Source organism: Myotis myotis, unplaced genomic scaffold, assembly GCF_014108235.1.
Source record: "Myotis myotis isolate mMyoMyo1 unplaced genomic scaffold, mMyoMyo1.p scaffold_m19_p_1, whole genome shotgun sequence".
Taxonomy (NCBI): domain Eukaryota; kingdom Metazoa; phylum Chordata; class Mammalia; order Chiroptera; family Vespertilionidae; genus Myotis; species Myotis myotis.
In genome coordinates this window covers 184,411,884-184,432,453 of record NW_023416313.1, presented here as the reverse complement: position 1 = coordinate 184,432,453, position 20,570 = coordinate 184,411,884, and the positions used below count along the sequence as shown (strand labels likewise).

Here is a 20,570-nt window from a genome sequence, read left to right as displayed (position 1 = left end):
ACCAAGGTACATGCCCTTGACCGGAATCGAACCTGGGACCCCTCAGTCCGCAGGCCGACGCTCTATCCACTGAGCCAAACCGGTTTCGGCCAGCCGATATGCATCTTACTCTAGCTTTACCAACATAAAAACTGAGGCTCAAAGGAATTTAACTTTTTTAGAGCTGCATAGCTAAGATATTGACATAGTTGAGATTTTAATTCAAGTTATCTGAATCTGAATTTCATGTGTTTTTATTTCACCATGAGAATTTTTTTTTAATATATTTTATTGATTTTCCACAGAGAGGAAGGGAGAGAGATAGAGAGTTAGAAACATCGATGAGAGAGAAACATCGATCAGCTGCCTCCTGCACACCCCCCACTGGGGACATGCCCGCAACCCAGGTATATGCCCCTGACCGGAATCGAACCTGGGACCTTTCAGTCCGCAGGCCGACGCTCTATCCACCGAGCCAAACCGGTTTCGGCTCACTACGAGAATTTTTTAAAGAGAGCAGGTTGAGGTGGTGGGACAATGATAGCAGTTTCTGTAAAGACTTTAGAGTGGCATTGTAGAAGTTGGTCATTTACTATTAGGAAGAAAAAAGCAAGGTCTCTTTTTTTCTTTTTTTCGGAAGCACTTATCATAACATGTGGCATATATTATATCCACAGTAAATATTTATAAAATTGATATCAATGACTTGAAGGCTGAAGTGTTTTGAGAGTAAAAAGTTATTCACACAGATTTTTAAGAATTTTATTTCTGCAGTATGAAAAGAGGTTTACTTATATTCAAGTCCATCTTAAAATTAAGCCAATCAAACCCCAAAGTATTCTTTTTAAAAAATTGAATTTATTGGGATGACATCCTATATAATAAAAGCCTAATACACAAATCAACCAAATGGCTGAATGACCAGCGTAATGACTGGGGCTATGACGTGCACTGATCACCAGGGGGCAGATGCTCAACACAGGCATTGCCCCCAGCCCACAGGCCCCAGGCCAGCCAAGGCAGGTGCCAATGGGCCCCCGCCCCCGATCACCCCGCTGGTTGCCCACAGAGGTTGGCAACCGGCAGCAGTGGCAGTGGGGCCGGCGAGTGGGCGGCGCCAGGCTGGCAAAGCAGGTGCCAGCAGGGGCCCCACAGTTGGCCCTGATCGCCGACCAGGCCTAGGGACCTTACCCGTGCATGAATTTTGTGCACTGGGCCTCTAGTTGGTTAATAATACTTTACAGGTTTCAAGCGTACAACTCAATAAAACATTATCTACATTCTGTACTGTATCATGAACCCATTACCCAAAGTAAAGTGTCTTTCTGTCCCCATTTTTCCCCTTTGCCCACTTTCACCTCCCCCCAACCTTCTTTCCCTCTGGCTATCACCACACTGTTGTCTGTGTCTACGTGTCATATATCCAAAGTATTTTACTTGAATGTTGGGACGTTATTGTACCCTTATAACTATACAGGGATTGGGCCTAAACTGGCAGTCAGACATCCCTCTCACAATCCAGGACTGCTGGCTCCCAACCACTCACCTGCCTGCCTGTCTGATCACCCCCTAACCACTCCCCTGCCAGCCCGGTTGCCCCCAACTACCCTACCCTGCTGGCCCGGTCACCCCTAACTGCCCTCCCCTGTCGACCTGGTTGCCCCCAACTGCCCTCCCCTACCGGCCCAGTTGCCCCCAACTGACCTCCCCTGCCGTCCATCTTGTGCCCACAGGGTGGCAGCCATCTTATGTGAGGGCATGACAGTCAATTTGCATATTACCTCTTTATTATATAGGATGCTAAGAATTAATAAAGTAGCACTAACTTGTAAAAATAAAAATACATGCAAATTAGTAATGATAATTATGTTTGCTTTTCCTAGCCCAGGAAATCAACTTTCTCTTTAAAATCTCCTGGAATAAGGCCTAATACAGGCCGACATGGCTCTACCTCAGGCACTTTACGAGGTCATCCAACACCATTAGAAAGAGAACCATGTAAAATAAGCTTTAGTCGGATTGCTGAAACTGAGCTTGAGTCAACAGTGTCAGCACCAACCTCTCCAAATACACCATCTACTCCACCAGTATCTGCTTCTTCAGACCTTAGTGTGTTTTTAGATGTGGATCTGAACAGTTCCTGTGGTATGTATTTGATGTAAACTATTTGGTAAAAAAAAAAAAAAAAAAAAAAAGGAATCTTGTGTTTAAGGTAATTCTCATCATTTTAATTAGAGAACTATAGAATCCTTTTCAAACTCTATTAGCATAGAAAGTGACAGTGAAATGTGAAAACAGTGACTAACACAAGGAAGTAAAACATCATTCCTGCATTGTTTATGCACATTATTTTCTAATTTATTCATTCAACATTTATATAGTACCTTTTGAGCACCACTACTCTAAAGAGAGCAATAGACAATGAATAAGAAAACAGGCAGATAAGCTCTGTGAAGGAAATTTAAAAAAAGACTGTGATAGAGAGGAAACATGCCGATAAAGAAAAAACTGCATTCCAAGTACAGGGTCTTGGGTTCATTTCTTTAAAATACTTAGATGGCAAAAGATGATGATAAAATTCTGTACTCTGTGTGTATTATTGCATGTTACTTTGTGCAGACATATTAAAAAATAAAAATCATACATATCTTTCTTTTCAAATTAATTTTTCTCATTCTCATAGGCAGCAATAGCATCTTTGCTCCAGTTCTCTTGCCACATTCAAGTAAGAATTTTAGTTGATTCTAATAAAATGATTATAAAGATAATAATTAAGTTGATTAAATTTGTATATGAGTATTTGGGCTTTAACAGCATTTTAAAAATTTGATATTTGAGTGAAATTCTTATAATAAATTGGATATTTGCTTACAATGGGTACTATTTAAACTTTACTATAGTTTGTTTTCATAATTTGCAGTCTATCTATGTTTTAGGAGCTGTGTGACCATTGAACAAATTACGTAGCATCTGTAAGCTTGTTAAGGATCAAATGATACAACTTATGTAGAGCATAACGGGGCATGGAATGAAAAATAATTTCATATCAGTTACCTCTTCTCTTCCCCATCACTTTCAAACTCTATTAGCATAGAAAGTGACAGTGAAATGTGAAAACAGTGATTAACACAAGGAAGTAAAACATTCCAATTCACTTTCCCATAAGCATAATATACTAAATGTTTATTAGGTTCTCAGGCTAGTCCATGATCACTTATTTCTTCACATGATCTTATTAAAGCAGTATTTTGAGTAAATCACTATTCTGCTATTCCTAATTATTTCATAATTTATTATGTAAATGTCACCTTTCTATGGTCATTTATTTAAAACAATAATTCAGGAAGGACATAGCATCTTTGGGAATAAATCTTCCATTCTGGAGGACTTCTGCTTCTATCATAGTAAAATGTATATGATTTATATAGTAGCAAGAGAGCCCCTTGTCTTCTGAGAAAAGTAAGTTTATTCTGTTAAATGTTTAATTCCAAACTTTATTTTAATTTTTTAAAAAGCAAATAATGCTAAAACACTTGAAATTAACAGCCGTTCCCTATCATAAACTAGGGTCTCATGTCTGAATTTTAGATCCTCCAGAAAAATAAAAGTCCCAGTGGTGGTATGAGGTAGTTGCTCGGCCTCACAAAGTGGAGAATGGGATTGGAGTTCTAATTGCCCCTTATAAAGACTTAATCAAGTCTTCTGTTTTCATGCCCATGCAGTCCATTGTACCAAATGCCTTTAACTCCTGATCCCTTGGTTCTTTGGGGCATATTTGCTGTTTTTTCTCAATATCAATGACTATAGACATATGGGTTTCATCTTATCCATTTGTCTCCTTCATATACGTTGTAGTCCACCTTCATGCATTGATGCTTCAGGATTCAGATGTTTCCTGGTTTACTTGAAGTTTCTGTATTTTATTAATTTCCTTGTTCTGTGGCAGAAATGTTTTATTATGTATGTTAGTTTCTATTGCTGCTGTAATAAAATACCACAACTGAGTGGCTTAAAAGAGCACAGTTCTAGAGGCTAGAAAACCAAAAATCAATGTGTTGGCAGGGCCATGCTCCCTCAGAAACCTGTAGGGGAGAATTTACCTGGCCTCTTCTAGCTTCTGGCATTTGCTGGCAGTCTTTGGCATCCTTTGGTTGGCAGATGTATTGCTTCGGTCTCTGTCTCTGTTGTCATGGCATCTTCTCCATGTGTCTCTTTGTCTCTTCTCTTCTTCTTATAAAAGACACAGTCACACTGGATTAGGGCCTGCTTTCATACTAACTTGATTATATATGTAAAGACCGTATTTTAAAATAAAATCAACATTTATAGGCACTGGGGTTAGAGTTCAACACATATTTTGGGAGGGAATACAATTCAGTCTATAACACTATGTCATTTTATAATATTTGCTTTTTTATTTTTTAATTTTTATTGATTTCAGAAAGGAAGGGAGAGGGAGGGAGAGATAGAAACATCAATGATGAGAGAGAATCATTGACTGGCTGCCTCTTGCACGCCCTCTACTGGGGATTGAGCCTACAACCCGGGCATATGCCCTTGACTGGAATGGAACCTGGGGACCCTTCATTCTGGAGGCCAATGTTCTATCCACTGAGCCAAACCAGCTAGGGCTAACACCATTATTTTGGATGGTAGTAAAATATATTTTTCACATGATAAAGAAAATTGTTTGAAATTTAATTTAAAAATACTGAGAATAACTTCCTAAAATTGTGAATATCCTAAAATAAACCTTGAAATAAATAAAATAATAAGTGTGAAAAGTGCTCACACACAATGAGAAACACAGCAAGAATCCATTAACAATGGACATGAATAAACCATCCAGGTCAAAATATGAGCAAGCCTATGTTAAAAGGTTCTTTCATACATTACCCTTATAGGTTGGTATATTAATTTGACCCTTCTGGAAAGAAATCTGAAAACATATCAAATCATAAAAATGTTCGCTCCCTTTGGTCTTACTCATTCAACAGAAAATCGAGTACTCATTTTGTACCAGTCACTCTGCTAAGTACAATGGATTCCGTGGCAAATAAGAAAGACAAAATCTCTTGCCGGAACCGGTTTGGCTCAGTGGATAGAGCGTCGGCCTGCGGACTGAAAGGTCCCAGGTTCGATTCCGGTCAAGGGCATGTACCTGGGTTGCGGGCACATCCCCAGTAGGAGATGTGCAGGAGGCAGCTGATCGATGTTTCTCTCTCATCGATGTTTCTAACTCTCTATCTCTCTCCCTTCCTCTCTGTAAAAAATCAATAAAATATTTAAAAAAAAAAAGAAGAAGAAAGACAAAGTCTCAGCCTTCGTTTATACAAAAATATCATCTCTTTGGGAAAGCAGTAATATACATGAAGATGACATTGTTCATCCACTCTCTTGGTTTTTCTACTTTTAGCTCCTTAATCTCTCTCACTGATTTCTCTTCATTTTCCTAACCTATTAACATGGGAAAGCCCTGAGATTCAGTCCTTGGCCCTCTTTTCTTCTCTCTCACTTGATTGTCTCATTCAGCCTTATATCATCTACCCAGAATCTTTCTCTTGACCTTTAGACTCAGATATTCAGTGACCTATTCGACATCTATATGATGATAATTCCCCAATTTTTTTCTCTACCCAGAATCTCTCTCTTGACCTTTAGACTCAGATATTCAGTAACCTATTCGACATCTCTATTTAATCTTAATGAAATTGTATGCTTTTATTTAGCTACTTGAGGCCCATTGCACGAAAGTCATACACTGGAGGGATTGTCCCTCAGCCCAGCCTGCACCCTCTTGCAATCCGGGACCCCGACTGCCGGTTTAGGCCCCCGAGGGGTCCCAGATTGCTAGTGGGATATAGCAGTGCACCAAGTGGCAGGTGGCCAGGGAGGAGCCGGAACCAGGGCCAGGTGCTGTGCCGCTCACGCTCATCCCGGCCCACTGTGCCTACTGCCACTGCTCAGTAGTGCTGCTGTGGAGTTGAGAGAGGCTTCCGCCACCACAGCTGCGCTTGCCAGCCATGAGCCTGGCTTCTGGCTGAGCGGTGCTCCCCCTGTGGGAGCGCACTGACCACCAGGAGGCATCTCCTGCATTAAGCATCTGCTCCCTGGTGGTCAGTGTGCATCATAACAACTGGTCAACCGGTTGTTCCAGTTGTTCCATCGTGACAGTTGCTTAGGCTTTTATGTATATAGATAGTACCTACTACGTGCCAGGTAGTACCATTGTGCTAAGTGCTAGGGATACAAAAATAAATACACACTGCCCTCAGAAAGCTTACAGTTTAATGGAGAGGTTAGATAAACCAATTGTCAGCTACCATACAGTCTGATGCCATAGCAGAGGTTATCACAAATTGAAATTAAATTTATGTAATGAATGTACTGTGAATTGTGGTTAAACTAATCTTTTTAACCCACAGAGTCTTTCTTCAGTTCGTGTGGTAGTTTACATAAACTAAGTGAAGAGCCACTGATTCCTCCTCCTCTTCCTCCTCGAAAAAAATTTGATCATGATGCTTCAAATTCCAAGGTACTCAACAGGACTTAGGTTTGCCTCATCTCATTCAAAGTTGTAAATCTTTAAAACAGTGTTTGTTCTTCTAAAGAGTCTGTCAGTTAAAATTTGGGTACCCTTTATGGTTTTTAAACATCTGGGTTGTTTTATTTGAAAAATACTTTAAATAATTACTCATAATACTTTTTCTAAAAAAGAGACTGGGCAGATTCACAAATACTCAGAAGTACATTTTTGCTCCTGTACTAGTAGAGGTGGACATGACTTCAATATTCAAAGCATTCTTTAAACTTTAGGGTGCATCAGAATCTCTTGGAAGGCTTGTTAAAAACCAGATTGCCAGAGTTTCTGATTCTGTAGATCTGGGGTGGGGCTCAATAATTTGCATTTCTAACAAGTTCCCCACTGTTGCTGTTACTGCTGGTCCCTGGATCATACTTTTCAAACCATGACTCTAAGCCTTACTGGGAAAAGTAGAAGTAGGTGGCCAGAAAGCAGCAGCTGGATATTAAGTCCTCTTAACATCATGTTCTTTCATATCTGCAAAACTATATATACTTTTCAATCACTTGTCTATTATTATAAAAATGCATAAGTTTATGAAATGTGTATATAAAGCAAGATAACCTATGGCATTATGTTCTAAGATTTCAATTAAAACATCTCATATATAAAAATATTAAACTGGGGCCCTGAAAAACTGGGAGTAATTTAGTCATGAATCTGAATCAAATTAACCTATTTTGAACTCCTGGATTTAACTTGACACAGGAATTTTCTTTCATTCATTCATTCATTCAGTTATTGTTAATCCTCACTAGAGGATATTTTTTCCGTTGATTTTTTTAGGAAGATGGGAGGGAGGGAAGGGAGAGTGAGAAACATTGATGTGACAGAGACACATGGATTGATTGCCTCCCGAACCTGCCCTGATCAGGGCCAGGATTGAACCTGCAGCCCAGGTACGTGCCCTTGACAAGGAATCGAACCCTCGACCCTTTGGCGTGCTGGCTGATGCTCTAACAACTGAACACACCAACCAGGGCAATTCTTTTAATAACTTTTTCTTACAGATTTTTCAGGAGAACAGAAATATAATTTAATTACTTTTTTTAAAGGGAAATATGAAATCTGATGATGACCCCCCTGCTATTCCACCAAGACAACCTCCTCCTCCAAAGGTAAAACCCAGAGTTCCTGCTCCTACTGGTGCATTTGATGGGCCTCTGCATAGTCCACCTCCACCACCGCCGAGAGATCCTCTTCCTGATACTCCTCCACCAGTTCCCCTTCGGCCTCCAGAACACTTTATAAACTGTCCATTTAATCTTCAGCCACCTCCACTGGGACATCTTCACAGAGATCCAGACTGGTTCAGAGACGTTAGCACGTGTCCAAATTCACCAAACACTCCTCCTAGCACACCCTCTCCAAGGGTACCACGTCGATGCCACATGCTCAGTTCTAGTCACAATAATCTTGCTCATCCTCAAGCTCCCCCTGTTCCACCAAGGCAGAATTCAAGCCCTCACCTACCAAAACTGCCACCAAAGACTTACAAACGGGAGCTTTCACACCCCCCATTGTATAGACTGCCTTTGCTAGAAAATGCAGAAACTCCTCAATGACCTTAGCCATATGTAGTCATTGACACTGGAATGATATTTGTAAAGGTGTTTTTTTTAATTTATTAAAAAAAAGGCATAGTATTTTAGTACTTTTTACAAATAATGCTCTTAAAAATGCTACTGATCAAATAAGCTTTTAAAATCGGAAAAATAAAAATACAAAAGTCCTTCGTCATTATCCTCAGGTGATCAGTAGCATTGCCTTGTCTTGGATCCTCAGTGCTGCCAAAAGGCCAGTATAAAGAATTTATATTTGCACTGTAATCTCTGTAAAATATGGTTTAAAGTGACTGATTGCACTGAAAAGGGATAGTGCATTTGTGGAACTTTTCAGATTTGAATAATAGCTGCCTTTTTAAGGCAATAAATTTACACAAATATAGGAGGTGTATGGTGTTACTGATTGTTTAACTTGTTTGACCATCTTCTAGTTTTTACATTTTGGAGAATTGTGAATAACACCCATTGTTCTTAAACTTGTTAATGCCATGTCTTAAATGCCAGAATTTGCTGCTAAAGACAAAAATGAAAAATAGAATGAAAAGAATAGAATGCACTGTGTCTATTATTTAGCCAAAATGTAAACAAAAAGACTACCTAACCCCATCATAGAGGAGAAAAGGGCATGTATTTTTTCAGATGTGCCTTTTGTTTTTGCAAACTATGGTGTCTTTAGCTAATGAATTGCCTATTATTTTGGAAAGCAAAGTTAATATGCCATGTATGTACAGTTTTGTTTATATTGTATATTTAAAGATGCTAATAACCTATATAAATTTAAGTGACTTGAGGTGTATAATACAATCTGCTACTTTACTAATTGATAAATTCAAAGGAAAAGTTTCTTATGGCATAGGAACCAACTGCCTTGCCTTCAAAACCTAGTAACTTTCTCTATAAATCTTGTGTTAACTAAAATTTTTTAAATATTTTTTTTAGATTGGTAATATTTAAACCAGCAAATACTTAAAGCTTTATTAAACTTTTTAATCAGAGAAGTGAGTAAAACTTTTATTTGCTATTTGGACTCCTTCCTTAAAAGTGATGAAAAAGTGTGTTTTGCTGATAGTGGTGTAGCAGCAGTTGTAAGGTAGCCAAAGCCACATTGTTTATTTACTGGTCTGTGGCCTTTTATATGCTTTGTATCAGAGTGCTTAACAAGATTAATAAATCACCCCAGTCTTAATTTTTAAAAGACTTTTAAAATATGTGTTTTCAGTATAAGGAACAAGGGGGGAGATTGTTCAGTTTTGTAGAAATATTTATATGCACATTATTTTCAAAGGGTTATGGATAGCTTCAGTTACATAATCCCAAAGCATTTAAGTGATGTAAATTTTAGAGGGTAATTGTCTTTACTGCTAAACGTAATCAGCAAGCTTCTAGTAATTTTTATGAATTCAGATGAAAAATTAGGAGCATGTTGGCAATTCTTATTAAGCAGGATTATAGCCATCCTTGGTGGGATGGATTTAAGGCCAGTAACTATGGTGTGAGTTAATCTCCAATCAGGTAAAAACATTCTGAGGTTGACTTTGTTTTTTAAAGAGCAGATTATATTACTCTGTCTGGAAAAGTGATTTAAGCTGCCTGTTCATTAAACCAGACTTGTAATTTAGGGGAGTGAGGCCGTCCAGGATGCAGGGCAAGCTGACGGCCCAGCACTGGGCCACGCCCAGGTAACGCTGTCTTCCGGGCTTTGTGCCTTTGCTGGTAAATCGAGGCTCCAACTCCACCACTAGGAGGCGCGGAGCCCCTCGGGAGGCGGGGCCTCAGGGGGATGCGCGTGGGCGTGACGTCAGTTCGTGCGCCGCGTTCTGTTGCCGGGCAGCAATGGAGGCTGCTCTGGAGTCCTCAGCGGAGGATCCGTTGGGAAACTTTGTGCGAGTTTTGGAGAAGAGAGATGGCACGGCGTTACGACTGCAGCAGTATGGCTCCGGCGGCGTGGGCTGCGTGGTGTGGGACGCTGCTATTGTTCTTTCTAAATACCTGGAGACGCCCGGGTTCGCCGGCGACGGGGCCCACGCGCTGCGCCGGCGGTCGGTGCTGGAGCTGGGCGCCGGCACCGGGGCCGTGGGGCTCATGGCCGCGACCCTCGGGTAAGCGCTGGCGGGAGGGGCGCCGCTTGATTTGGGAAACTGATGACTGGCTTCGCATCCGTGTGCCTACGTCTCAGTCGACGTTATTTTATAGGGCAGATGTTGTAGTCACCGATCTTGAGGAATTGCAAGACTTGCTGAAGATGAATATTGATATGAACAAGCATCTTGTCACTGGTTCTGTTCAAGCCAAGGTACTGAAATGGTTTGTATGGCCTTTCGGCTTGTTTTAATAACGATTTGTAGTTTGCTTTAAATTGTGTTTTGCTAAAAACATGGCTAATAGAAAGGGGATCTTCCGGGTCTTGTTTTTCAAACAAGAATATTTTTAATTATTAAAGCAACAGTTAAAATATTTGGTTGGCATTTTTAAGGGGGGAAGAAATAGAAGACTTTCCTTCTCCGCCAGACTACATACTGATGGCCGACTGCATATACTACGAAGAGGTAAATATTCAATGAGAGAAGTCTGTTTAGAAGATGTACCATATTTCCTAAATTCTAGAGCACACATCTCTTCACATTTTAGGATATAGAATTCAGGATATTTGTCCTATAGTTAATGACACAGTAAAGGGAAATTAAGGTCACCAGGGAATACTGATTATCATATAGGCCTGATTATCATATGGACCTGTGAATCATGTTGAGAAAAGTGCTACGCACATTTTACTAGAGGCTTCTGTAAAGTTTTAAAAGGATTTTGCCATTTGAATCAAAGATTCTTTATTATTATTTTTTTTACTTAGCTGTTCCTAGTGAACATGTTAAGCAAGACACTGAGAATTAAATTGCATTGTAAGAAATTCATTGTTCTGTGGCAAGATTTATTAGACTCATAGAATGATTTCTAAAAATTATCAATTTGTGTGGAAATTATAGACATCATTTTTTAAAAATAATGAACATTTAGCCAACTTACGTTCAGGTTAGGTCAGACTTGCTTTTGTGGTAAATTGTTGATTATTTAAATCCCAAGTTAAATAATTAAATTTTTAAGAGAAGTCAGTTCCATTTGTTTTCCCATGGGATCTTGAAAATGCAATTACTTGAATCCTTCTTTTGGAAACTGAAGTCAATACAGTGGTTAAGAGGAGTTTACTAAAAAAAAAAAAGAGTTTACTAATCATTAGTTAGAGTCTTAACTACTTGTACTTTGTTGGATTGATTCAAAGATGGGTAAATTGTAGGGGAGAGATAATTACCCCTCCACCTTCCTTACCCCCCCTTTCACAGTAAAAATATAAAAATTTTTATAAACAAAAACTTTCTTTTTTGAACAGTCTTTGGAGCCGCTGTTGAAAACTCTAAAAGATCTCAGTGGATCTGAGACTTGTATTATATGTTGTTACGAACAGCGAACAATGGGGAAAAATCCAGAAATCGAGAAAAAATATTTTGAGGTGGGTACTCTACTATATCTATCTTTGTAGTGATTACCCTTCAGGGAGCCTGTGTATGACTGTGTGTAAGTATATTATGGTAATTTTGAGTCAGGAAAACATTCTGGTTGTATGAACCCAAGGAGGATTCTTGACAGCCCATCATTCTACTAAGCCCCCTCCCCTTTTTTCATCTTTTGATCCTTTATTTCTTTTTATTTTCTAATTAGTTGATCTAATATATAAAGAACAATGTAAAATAATAATAGTGATGCCCTTCATGAGCGGGGGTGGGGGGGGTGGGGGGTAGAGGGTAACGTGGGGACAAGGACACATATGTAATATCTTAATCAATAAAAAAATATATTAAAAAAAAAAAAATAGTGATGCCCTTGTCTTTTCTGAGAAAGTTTGTAATGTTTCCCTTATTAAACATGCTGGCTTTTGGGGAACATATTTACCATATATACATATATATATATATATATATATGAATACATCATGGAAACATGGTATGTTTTTACTTCTGTGTTTACCTCTACATTTTTGTGAAAGCTTTAACCAAGATAATCTTATGTTTTCAGGGTTTGATTTTGTTTAGTTTTTTCCGGCTCTATCCCTGGTAGGCGGTATATAGGAGGCAGCTGAACGATGTTTCTCTCCCTCTCCCTCCATCTCTCTCTGAAAATCAATTTTTTAAAAATCTATAAAAAAAGAATAAACTGTTTTTGCATAATCACAGTTGTAACCCTACCTTTGCCCACCCCTGTATATACAGCCCTGCAGTTTTATCCACTGAAAGGACTACTTTGATTAAATGAGAAAACAAATATATGACTGCTTCAGATATATGTTGAAATGTTTTTATTTTTTTGTGGGGTTTTTTAAGATTTTTTTTTTTATTTCAGAGAGAAAGGGAGAGGGAGAGATAGATAGAAACATCAATGTTGAGAGAGAATCATCCTGATGGGGAATTGAACCCTGACCTCCTGGTTCATAGGTCAACATTCAAACACTGAGCCACTGCCTGGCTGGGCTGTTTTTTTCTTAAATGTGAGGAATGTTAATAAACTCTTGAAACTTTATCATTGAAAGTTTTGTATTGTTAAACAGTTCCAATTGAGTTAAAATATGTAAAATGCTTTTGTAAATGAAATTACACTATGTGGCTCTCTGGGTCTGGCTTCTGTCACTGAGGATAGTGTTTTTAAGGTTCAGCCCAAGTGCTCAACTCAATTTTTCATGTGCATACACCCAAGTAACCACTGCCCAGGATAAGGACTTGGAACATTTTCACAGCCTCAAAAGGCTCCCATGTGCCCCTTCCCAGTCAGTACTCCACCATTCTGACTTCTCTCACCACAGGACAGTTCATATTATTGAATTTGAAGTATATCTCTTTTAAATTTATAGCTTCTTCAACTAGACTTTGACTTTGAAAAAATTCCCTTGGAAAAACATGATGAAGAATATCGAAGTGAAGATATTCATATTTTATACTTCAGAAAGAAAAAATCGGTAAATACATTCCTGGCTCTTTATCCTCTGAGGAGATTTTTTAGCTGGACGCTGTCTCTCAGCTTATAGGTGGTATAGATGTTGATTTTGATGTGGGGAAATAGTATGATGATTTACTGGACTCAGGCACTAACTCAATATTAAGATCACTTTACCTGGCCTCCTGTTCTTCCTCTAAAATAAGGTAGGCTTCTTCTTCTTCCTGCCTAGCTGTAAATTATATAGCTTTAAAATCGGGCATTACCTCAGATAGGTAACGTAGCTATTTATGAGTTTCTAGTATCTTTTATTAGAGATTTTAAAATGCCAGCCAGCTCTGACCTTTGTGAACTTTATCCAACCATTCAGAATTTTTTAATAGTCAAAGTAAAACATAACAACCCTTCCCTGGTGGTTTAGTAGCTAGGATTTGGTACTGTCACCACTGCAGCTCAGGTTTAATTCCTGGTCAGGAAAGTTATATGTTGAATCACTATGTTGTACACCTGAAACTAATATAATACTTGTGGCCCTAGCCGGCTTGGCTCTGGATAAAGCGTCGGCCTGCGGACTGAAGGGTCCCAGGTTCGATTCCGGCCAAGGGCACATGCCTGGGTTGCGGGCTCAATCCCCATTGGGGGGTGTGTAGGAGGCAGCCGGTCAATGGTTCTCTCTCATCATTGATGTTTCTATCTCTCTCTCCTCCCTTTCTCTATGAAATCAATAAAGAAATATAATTTAAATATATACATATATAATATATAATTCTTATGTCATCTACACTTTAATAAAGAAAAAAAAATTTTAAGTAAAATATAACAAGACAGATCTGTCCAATAATGAGAAATGCACTGTTTTATGTATTTTCCCCTTTTGCTGCTTCCTTTACTTCTTATAACAATTACATTTTATGCAGATTGCCTCTGCAATGTCTAGAGTTTGAGTCTGTAGAAAGGAAGAATTGTGTCCATTTTTATCCCAGCACCTTTTGTGTGTGACTGGTTGGTATAAGGCAGGGACATGATTAATTTTATTAATTAAGGTTGTTAAATTTAATAACACATTTTTTCTGTTATCTTTGCTTTGAATTTGTTCATGATGAAGTTTTCTGATTATGTAAATTCTAGTCAAAAGCAAATAACTTGTAATTTTTGAGATCAATATTAGATGTTAGGACTATAAGGTAAGAAGATTGGTGGGATTAGTAATTCAAATCAACAAACTTACCTGGCATGATGCTGGAGATACAAAGGTAAAAAAAAAAATGGTTTATGCCTTAAGAAGAGTCCGTTTTAGTTGAAGTTGTAGTGTAGTTTTAAAAGTAGAATTTTTTTTTTGAGGCATAATGATTTTGTTTTCAGAATATAAAGGCTTTATTTTGGCAAAGAATTATTTCCTTTTAAAAAATTGATATAATTCATGTACCATAAAAATTACCCTTTTAAAGTGATTTTTAGAAAGAAAAAAAATAAAGAAAATAAAAAAGTAAAAGAGAGAAAAAGAAAAAAATAAATAAATAAAGTGGTTTTTTTTTTTTGGTTTTTTTTTTTTGATCCTTAGCCTATTTTTCAATTGGTTAGTTTGTCTTTTATTTATTGAGATGTGAAAGTTCTTTAAGTATTCTACATACAAGTCTCTTATCAGATGTACAAGCTGGAGCCAAAAGTAGGTTTACAGCTGGGAGTACATGAAACACAGAGTTTATTCTTGTATTATTATTTATTATTGTATAATTTTCCATAGGAACAACTGTAAACCTAATTTTGCCCCACCCTGTATGTTTTTTAAATATTTGGAATTACTATGGAAATCTTGGTACTATAGACAAAAGTCAGAAGGAGTGGGGATTTACTGTAAAAGATAATTCTGTTTTACTAAAGGATTCATGATTGAATCCCATTGAAAACAACAGTTACCTGATGCTTTTTAAATATGATTCTATTTATAGCAATTTAATTTATAATTAGCTTTTTAGGAACATAATGATTACCTCATTAAAACACTTTGAGCCCTAGCTGGTTTGGCTCAGTGGATAGAGCGTCAGCCTGCGGACCACAGGGCCCTAGGTTTGATTGCGGTCAAGGGCATGTACCTTGGTTGCAGGCTCCTCCCTAGCCCAGGCCCTGGTCAGGGCTTGTGCAGGAGGCAACCAATTGGTGCGTTTCTCTCACATCATTGTTTCTCTATGTCTTTCCTTCTCTCTTCCACTTTTCCTAAAAATCAAAGGAAAAATATCCTCAGGTGAGGATTAATTAAAAAAACAAAACAAAAAGACACTTTGAAAGATTTTAGTGACAATCTTAGTTATCTGTGAAAACACAGTTCTCTTTATTATACAAGCATAAATATATGTATTTGTGTCTTCCTGTGAATATTCTTATAGTACTTTTCCATTTATTCTCACACTTTCCTTGCATGAGAAGAGTAGGCAGAATGTGTGCTCTATCTTTAGTTTTATAGGGTACAGTAAGAAGGTTAAAAATATAAATAGGTTATTGATAGTATCCTAGCTTAATTCCCTAGAGTCTAGTAGACCTTAAAGGAAAATCTCTTAACTTTCTACCACAAGTTTTAGAGATTAAGAAAATGATCTATTTGGGCAAAGGAGGTGATATCTCAGCTCTTAAGTCAAGGGGAAATCAAGTATATTTTGTATTTGTAGTCCATAATGGGAAAAAGCTTCTCAGGTGGTGTCTTCTGTTGTGTTAGACTAGCCGTGGGCAAACTACGGCCCAGATCCGGCCCGTTTGAAATGAATAAAACTAAAAAAAAAAAAAGACTGTACCCTTTTATGTAATGATGTTTACTGCCGGGGTCCAACCCCAGCAGGTCCAGGGGTCCCCAAAGGTGTGGACGGAGTCGGCGAAGAAGGAATGACACGGAGACAGCATTCAGTTGATCAGCAGCCTAGCCAGGATCTCTAGCCAGGATCTCCAGCCAAGTTCTGGTCTGGATCTCCAGCGAGGTTCTGCTTAGGATCTCCAGCCAGGTTCTGTGTCCATGTTCTCTTGCTAGGTTCTCCAGCCAGGTTCAGTGGCCAGGTTCTGTAGCCAGGTTCTTCTGCCAGGTTCTGTCTAGTGCCGGGGTCCTGCCCCAGCAGGTCCAGGGGTCCCCAAAGGTGTGGACGGAGTCAGCGAAGAAGGAATGACACGGAAACAGCGTTCAGTTGATCAGCAGCCTAGCCAGGATCTCTAGCCAGGATCTCTAGCCAAGTTCTGGTCTGGATCTCCAGCGAAGTTCTGCTTAGGATCTCCAGCCAGGTTCTGTGTCCATGTTCTCTTGTTAGGCTCTCCAGCCAGGTTCAGTCACCAGGTTCTAGTCAGGTTCTCTTGCCAATTTCTGTAGTCAGGTTCAGTCCAGGATCTTTTGCCATGTTCTCTCGCTAGGTGCTGTCTCTAGGTTCTGAGGCCAGTTTCTGTCCAGGATCTTTTGCCATGTTCTCTCCAGCGAAGTTCTTCTGTCTCTAGAGAACGTTCTGTGTAGGTTCTGTGCCTAGGTTCTGAGTCAAATAAAGTGGTTTTTAGTATGTTCACTGAGTTGCACAACCATCACCACTTTCTAATTTTTTTTTTTAATATATTTTATTGATTTTTTACAGAGAGGAAGGGAGAGAGATAGAGAGTTAGAAACATCGATGAGAGAGAAACATCGATCAGCCGCCTCCTGCACATCTCCTACTGGAGATATGCCCGCAACCCAGGTACATGCCCCCGACCGGAATCGAACCTGGGACCCTTGAGTCCGCAGGCCGACGCTCTATCCACTGAGCCAAACCGGTTTCGGCTCTAATTTTTTTAAATATATTTTTATTGATTTCAGAGAGGAAGGGAGAGGGAGAGAGAGAAACATCAATGATGAGAGAGAATCATTGATCAGCTGCCTCCTACATGCTCCCTACTGGGGACCAAGCCCACACAGCCAGGGCACATGCCCTAACTTGGAATCGAACCCATGACCTCCTGATTTCACAGGTCCACGCTCAACCACTGAGCCATGCAAGCCGGACACCACTTTCTAATTTTAAACATTTTCATTACCCCAAAAAGAAACCCCGTATTCGTTAGTGATCACTTCCTGTTTCTGCCACCCCCAGCAACTAATTTGTGGTTACCAATCTACTCTCTTTCTCTGTGGATTTGCATATTCTGACCAATTCATATATAGGTATCTCTTGCTTTTGGAAAGTTCACTTTATGCCATTTTGTTTTTACAAAAGACCTACATTCATATGGTAATGGTTCTATAAAAGCATAGTGGCTTCTACAAAAGACGTACATTCATATGGTAATGGCTTCTCTTTGGATATCTTTTGCTTAGTGAAAATGGGTACTAACATAGTCTTTTGTAAAAATGAAGTGGCATAGCCGAAACCAGTTTGGCTCAGTGGATAGAGCGTCGGCCTGCGACTGAAAGGTCCCAGGTTCGATTCTGGTCAAGGGCATGTACCTTAGTTGCGGGCACATCCCCAGTGAGGGGGAGTGTGCAGAAGGCAGCTGATCAATGTTTCTAACTCTCTATCTCTCTCCTTTCCTCTCTGTAAAAACTCAATAAAATATATTTTAAAAAACAAACAAAAATGAAGTGGCATAATGCAAAAGCAAGGATACTTTTCATTTTATGCCATTTCAGCTCATTCCAAGGTTTCATAGGAATGTGCAGGGGACACTAGTAAATGGAATCACACCCTATGTGGCTTCCTGGGTCTGACTTCTTTCACTCAGGACAGTGTTTTTAAGGTTCAGCTATGTTGTAGCACACATCAGCACTTAGCGCCCTTTTTATAGTTGAATAATATTTCTTTGTATGGACATACAATACCTCATCCATCTGTTCACCAGTTAAAAGGCCTTTTAGTATCTTTCACTTTTTGGCTCCAATGAATAATGTTGCTATGAATGTGCATGTAAACATTTCTGTATTACATATGTTTTCAAATCTCTTGGGTATGTTCCTCAAATAGAATTGTCAGGTCTTTTGGGAATTCTGTTTAACTTTTTGGAATTGCCAAACTATTCCAAAGCTATTAAAATGGTTTATGTTTCTACCAGCAATGTGTGAGGGTCCCAGTTCTCCACATCCTCACCAATACTTGTTGTCCATCTTTTTTATTATAGCCATTTTAGTAAGTATGAAGAAATTATAGTTGTAAAAGTTTTTTATATATTCTAAATATTAGACTCTTAATGGATATATAACTTCCAGATACTTCCTCCCATTCTTTAAGTTGTCTTTTCATTTTTTGATAGTATGTCCTTAAGCACAAAGGTTTTTAATTTTGATGATGTTGAATATATCTTTTTTCTTTGGTTACTTGTGCTCTAGGTATCAGCAAAGAATCATCTCTAAACATTATCCATAGTTGTTCATTTGAATAGCATTTAGCCATTACTAGGCATATTACCTAGTATTAAGTACCCAGTAAGCACTTCATTTGTAATAATTCATTCTGTAAAGTTTCTGTTTTGTTTTTTCTTATAGAAATTTCCATCGTGAAATCTTTAGTCATCTTACCCAAGCCTCCAGCAACCTGGGTAAGCTAAAGATGTGAATGGAGCATGGGAAGATTGTGTTCACAGATTTTTCCAGCATGTCTTTAGAGATCTGATAATAGACATCAACCATCATGGGCCGCCTGCAAAACAGAAAATGACTGCCGGTCTGCCAGCTAATGGGCCTGAAATCCAACTTAGTTTACTTTTAGCTCAGTATCAAGTTCTGCTTAAAAGAAACATTGTGTATTAGTCACTCCTCAAATAAAAATAGGTATTAAGGTTAGCCTAAAGTCTGCCAAAAATAAACAGTGAAGCTTCATGGTTGACTTAGCATATTTTCTGGAATTAGATAGATTGATCCAGTTTCTAAAGAGAAATATATATTGCTATATAATAAAGTTTAAATTCAAATCAGTAAGTTTTAGTTTGTCTTCAAGATAGGTAAATTTAAAAGGTTTTCATTTTAACATAATTATGCAGTGGTTTTTATCATGTATCTTCCACTTGGTTGCTTTTAAGATAGCTTTACTACTTACTAGTAAATGTTCTTTTACGTTAAAAAAAAGTCCCAACATATTTTGTATAGTTACATTGGCCAAAGTTTTATTCTTTTCCTCCACCATACATGTCTACATGAGTTAGTAAATTATACTGTAGTGAGTTAGTAAGAATGAAAGTTAAGAAATCATGAGATTAGAATGAGGGGGGTTGGAGTGAAAATAAAAAGCCCATTTTCAGGCTCGCTCACTTTTCTCATATATATCTTCCAGGAAAAAGTGGCTAAAAATCACTGATGTTTACTTGTTTACAAAACAGAGACATTTTTAAATAACTGCAAATGTAATCCTATATACATTTAGCAAATGGTTTTGATTCTGTGTAGTCTTTATGTTATGATAATCATCTGCTCACAAACTGATCTGTCAAGAACTTAAATCTCAACAGTTCTAAAGAGTAATAATAAACTATAGAATTCTGGTACTTACAGGCATTGGTGCTAGGTGGCACATTTTATGTGTTAAAATAAATGTTCTTGCCCTGGCCGATTTGTTCAGTGGTTTGAGTGTCGGTCCGCAGACTGAAAGGTTGTGGGTTCAATTCCCAGTCAAGGACACATACTTCCCCAGCCCCAATAGGAGACAACCAATCAATGTATCTCTCTCATGTCAATGTTTTTCTCTCCTCATCCTACCTCCCTTCCACTCTCTTTGAAATCAATGGAAAAAATATCCTCAGTTGAGGATTTAAAAAATAATAAAGATAAAATAAATAATTATTCTTTTTGAGATCCTGTGATTTTTTTTTAAGGCTTCAGAAATTGCTTTGAAGAAAATAATCATCTAAAGCAGATAACTGCTTCCCAGAAAGACAAAAGCAGCCCCCTCTAGAGAAATTAAGGATTAATATCACCAGGACAGTTTTTCCTTCAGGCTTACTTTAGTCTTGTTTGTCTTACTGTTTTTTTCGAATACTTTGTTCATCCTGCCCTTAGCATTTTATTAAGCAGTTATGTTGCAGAGAGCACCAGTTATTAGTGAAGTCTGAGGACAGTGCCCACTTTCTAGCTTGTCCATAACATGGAACTTGTGAAACTAAGTTTGATATTAACCACCTGTAATAGGGCACCCGGATTCCTCAGATCCTTTGTCACCGTCCTCTCCTTTTCATTATACTTAGGATATACAGTCTACTTGTGGGTCTTTGGCCTAAAGTGCCCCTCGACATCTATTATATAAAAAGCCTGTGGTTGTCACACCAAAACGCATGATCAGCAGGAGGCTGTGTGCACGGGGTGGGCAGGGCTCTGTGCCAGCGAGGCACACGTGGGTGGGCTGGGACTTGACTCTGGAGGACTTGACGGGAGGCTCGGGCAGGTTTCTGGGTCCCACCTCCCACCGCGGCGGTGGTGGCCGCCGCGGGAGGACAGGTGTACCTTACACTTCAGAACTTCCTGGAGGAGTCAGGCTGAAGTT

At 38.7% G+C, this 20,570-nt stretch overlaps 2 protein-coding genes across 15 annotated transcripts in view; both read left to right on the top strand.

Annotated features, from left to right (window-relative positions):
* The window catches only part of SOS2 (SOS Ras/Rho guanine nucleotide exchange factor 2), a 103,251-nt gene extending 94,129 nt beyond the window's left edge, over positions 1-9,122 (top strand). For 11 of the 12 annotated variants that reach the window (XM_036306206.1, XM_036306219.1, XM_036306201.1 and 8 more), the window contains 4 exons: positions 1,863-2,124; positions 2,663-2,704; positions 6,405-6,514; positions 7,618-9,122. In XM_036306206.1, the coding sequence (XP_036162099.1) occupies positions 1,863-2,124; positions 2,663-2,704; positions 6,405-6,514; positions 7,618-8,127 (924 nt within the window). In that variant the 3' untranslated portion in view covers positions 8,128-9,122. The remainder of the gene's footprint in view (positions 1-1,862; positions 2,125-2,662; positions 2,705-6,404; positions 6,515-7,617) is intronic. The other variant, XM_036306188.1, reaches the window with a different exon arrangement.
* Positions 9,123-9,467: 345 nt separating this feature from the next.
* On the top strand, positions 9,468-19,802 carry VCPKMT (valosin containing protein lysine methyltransferase). Of its 3 annotated transcripts, XM_036306221.1 has the most exons (6): positions 9,468-10,226; positions 10,321-10,431; positions 10,601-10,673; positions 11,510-11,629; positions 13,022-13,126; positions 18,584-19,802. In XM_036306221.1, the coding sequence occupies exons 1-6, from the start codon at positions 9,961-9,963 to the stop codon at positions 18,596-18,598; spliced, it is 690 nt and encodes a 229-aa protein (XP_036162114.1). In that variant the 5' UTR covers positions 9,468-9,960; the 3' UTR covers positions 18,599-19,802. The 3 variants fall into 3 exon arrangements, with proteins under 3 accessions (XP_036162114.1, XP_036162115.1, XP_036162116.1); XM_036306222.1 differs by lacking the exon at positions 10,601-10,673 and having other exon boundaries at positions 10,321-10,420; XM_036306223.1 differs by lacking the exon at positions 13,022-13,126.
* The last annotated feature ends 768 nt before the right edge of the window (positions 19,803-20,570 follow it).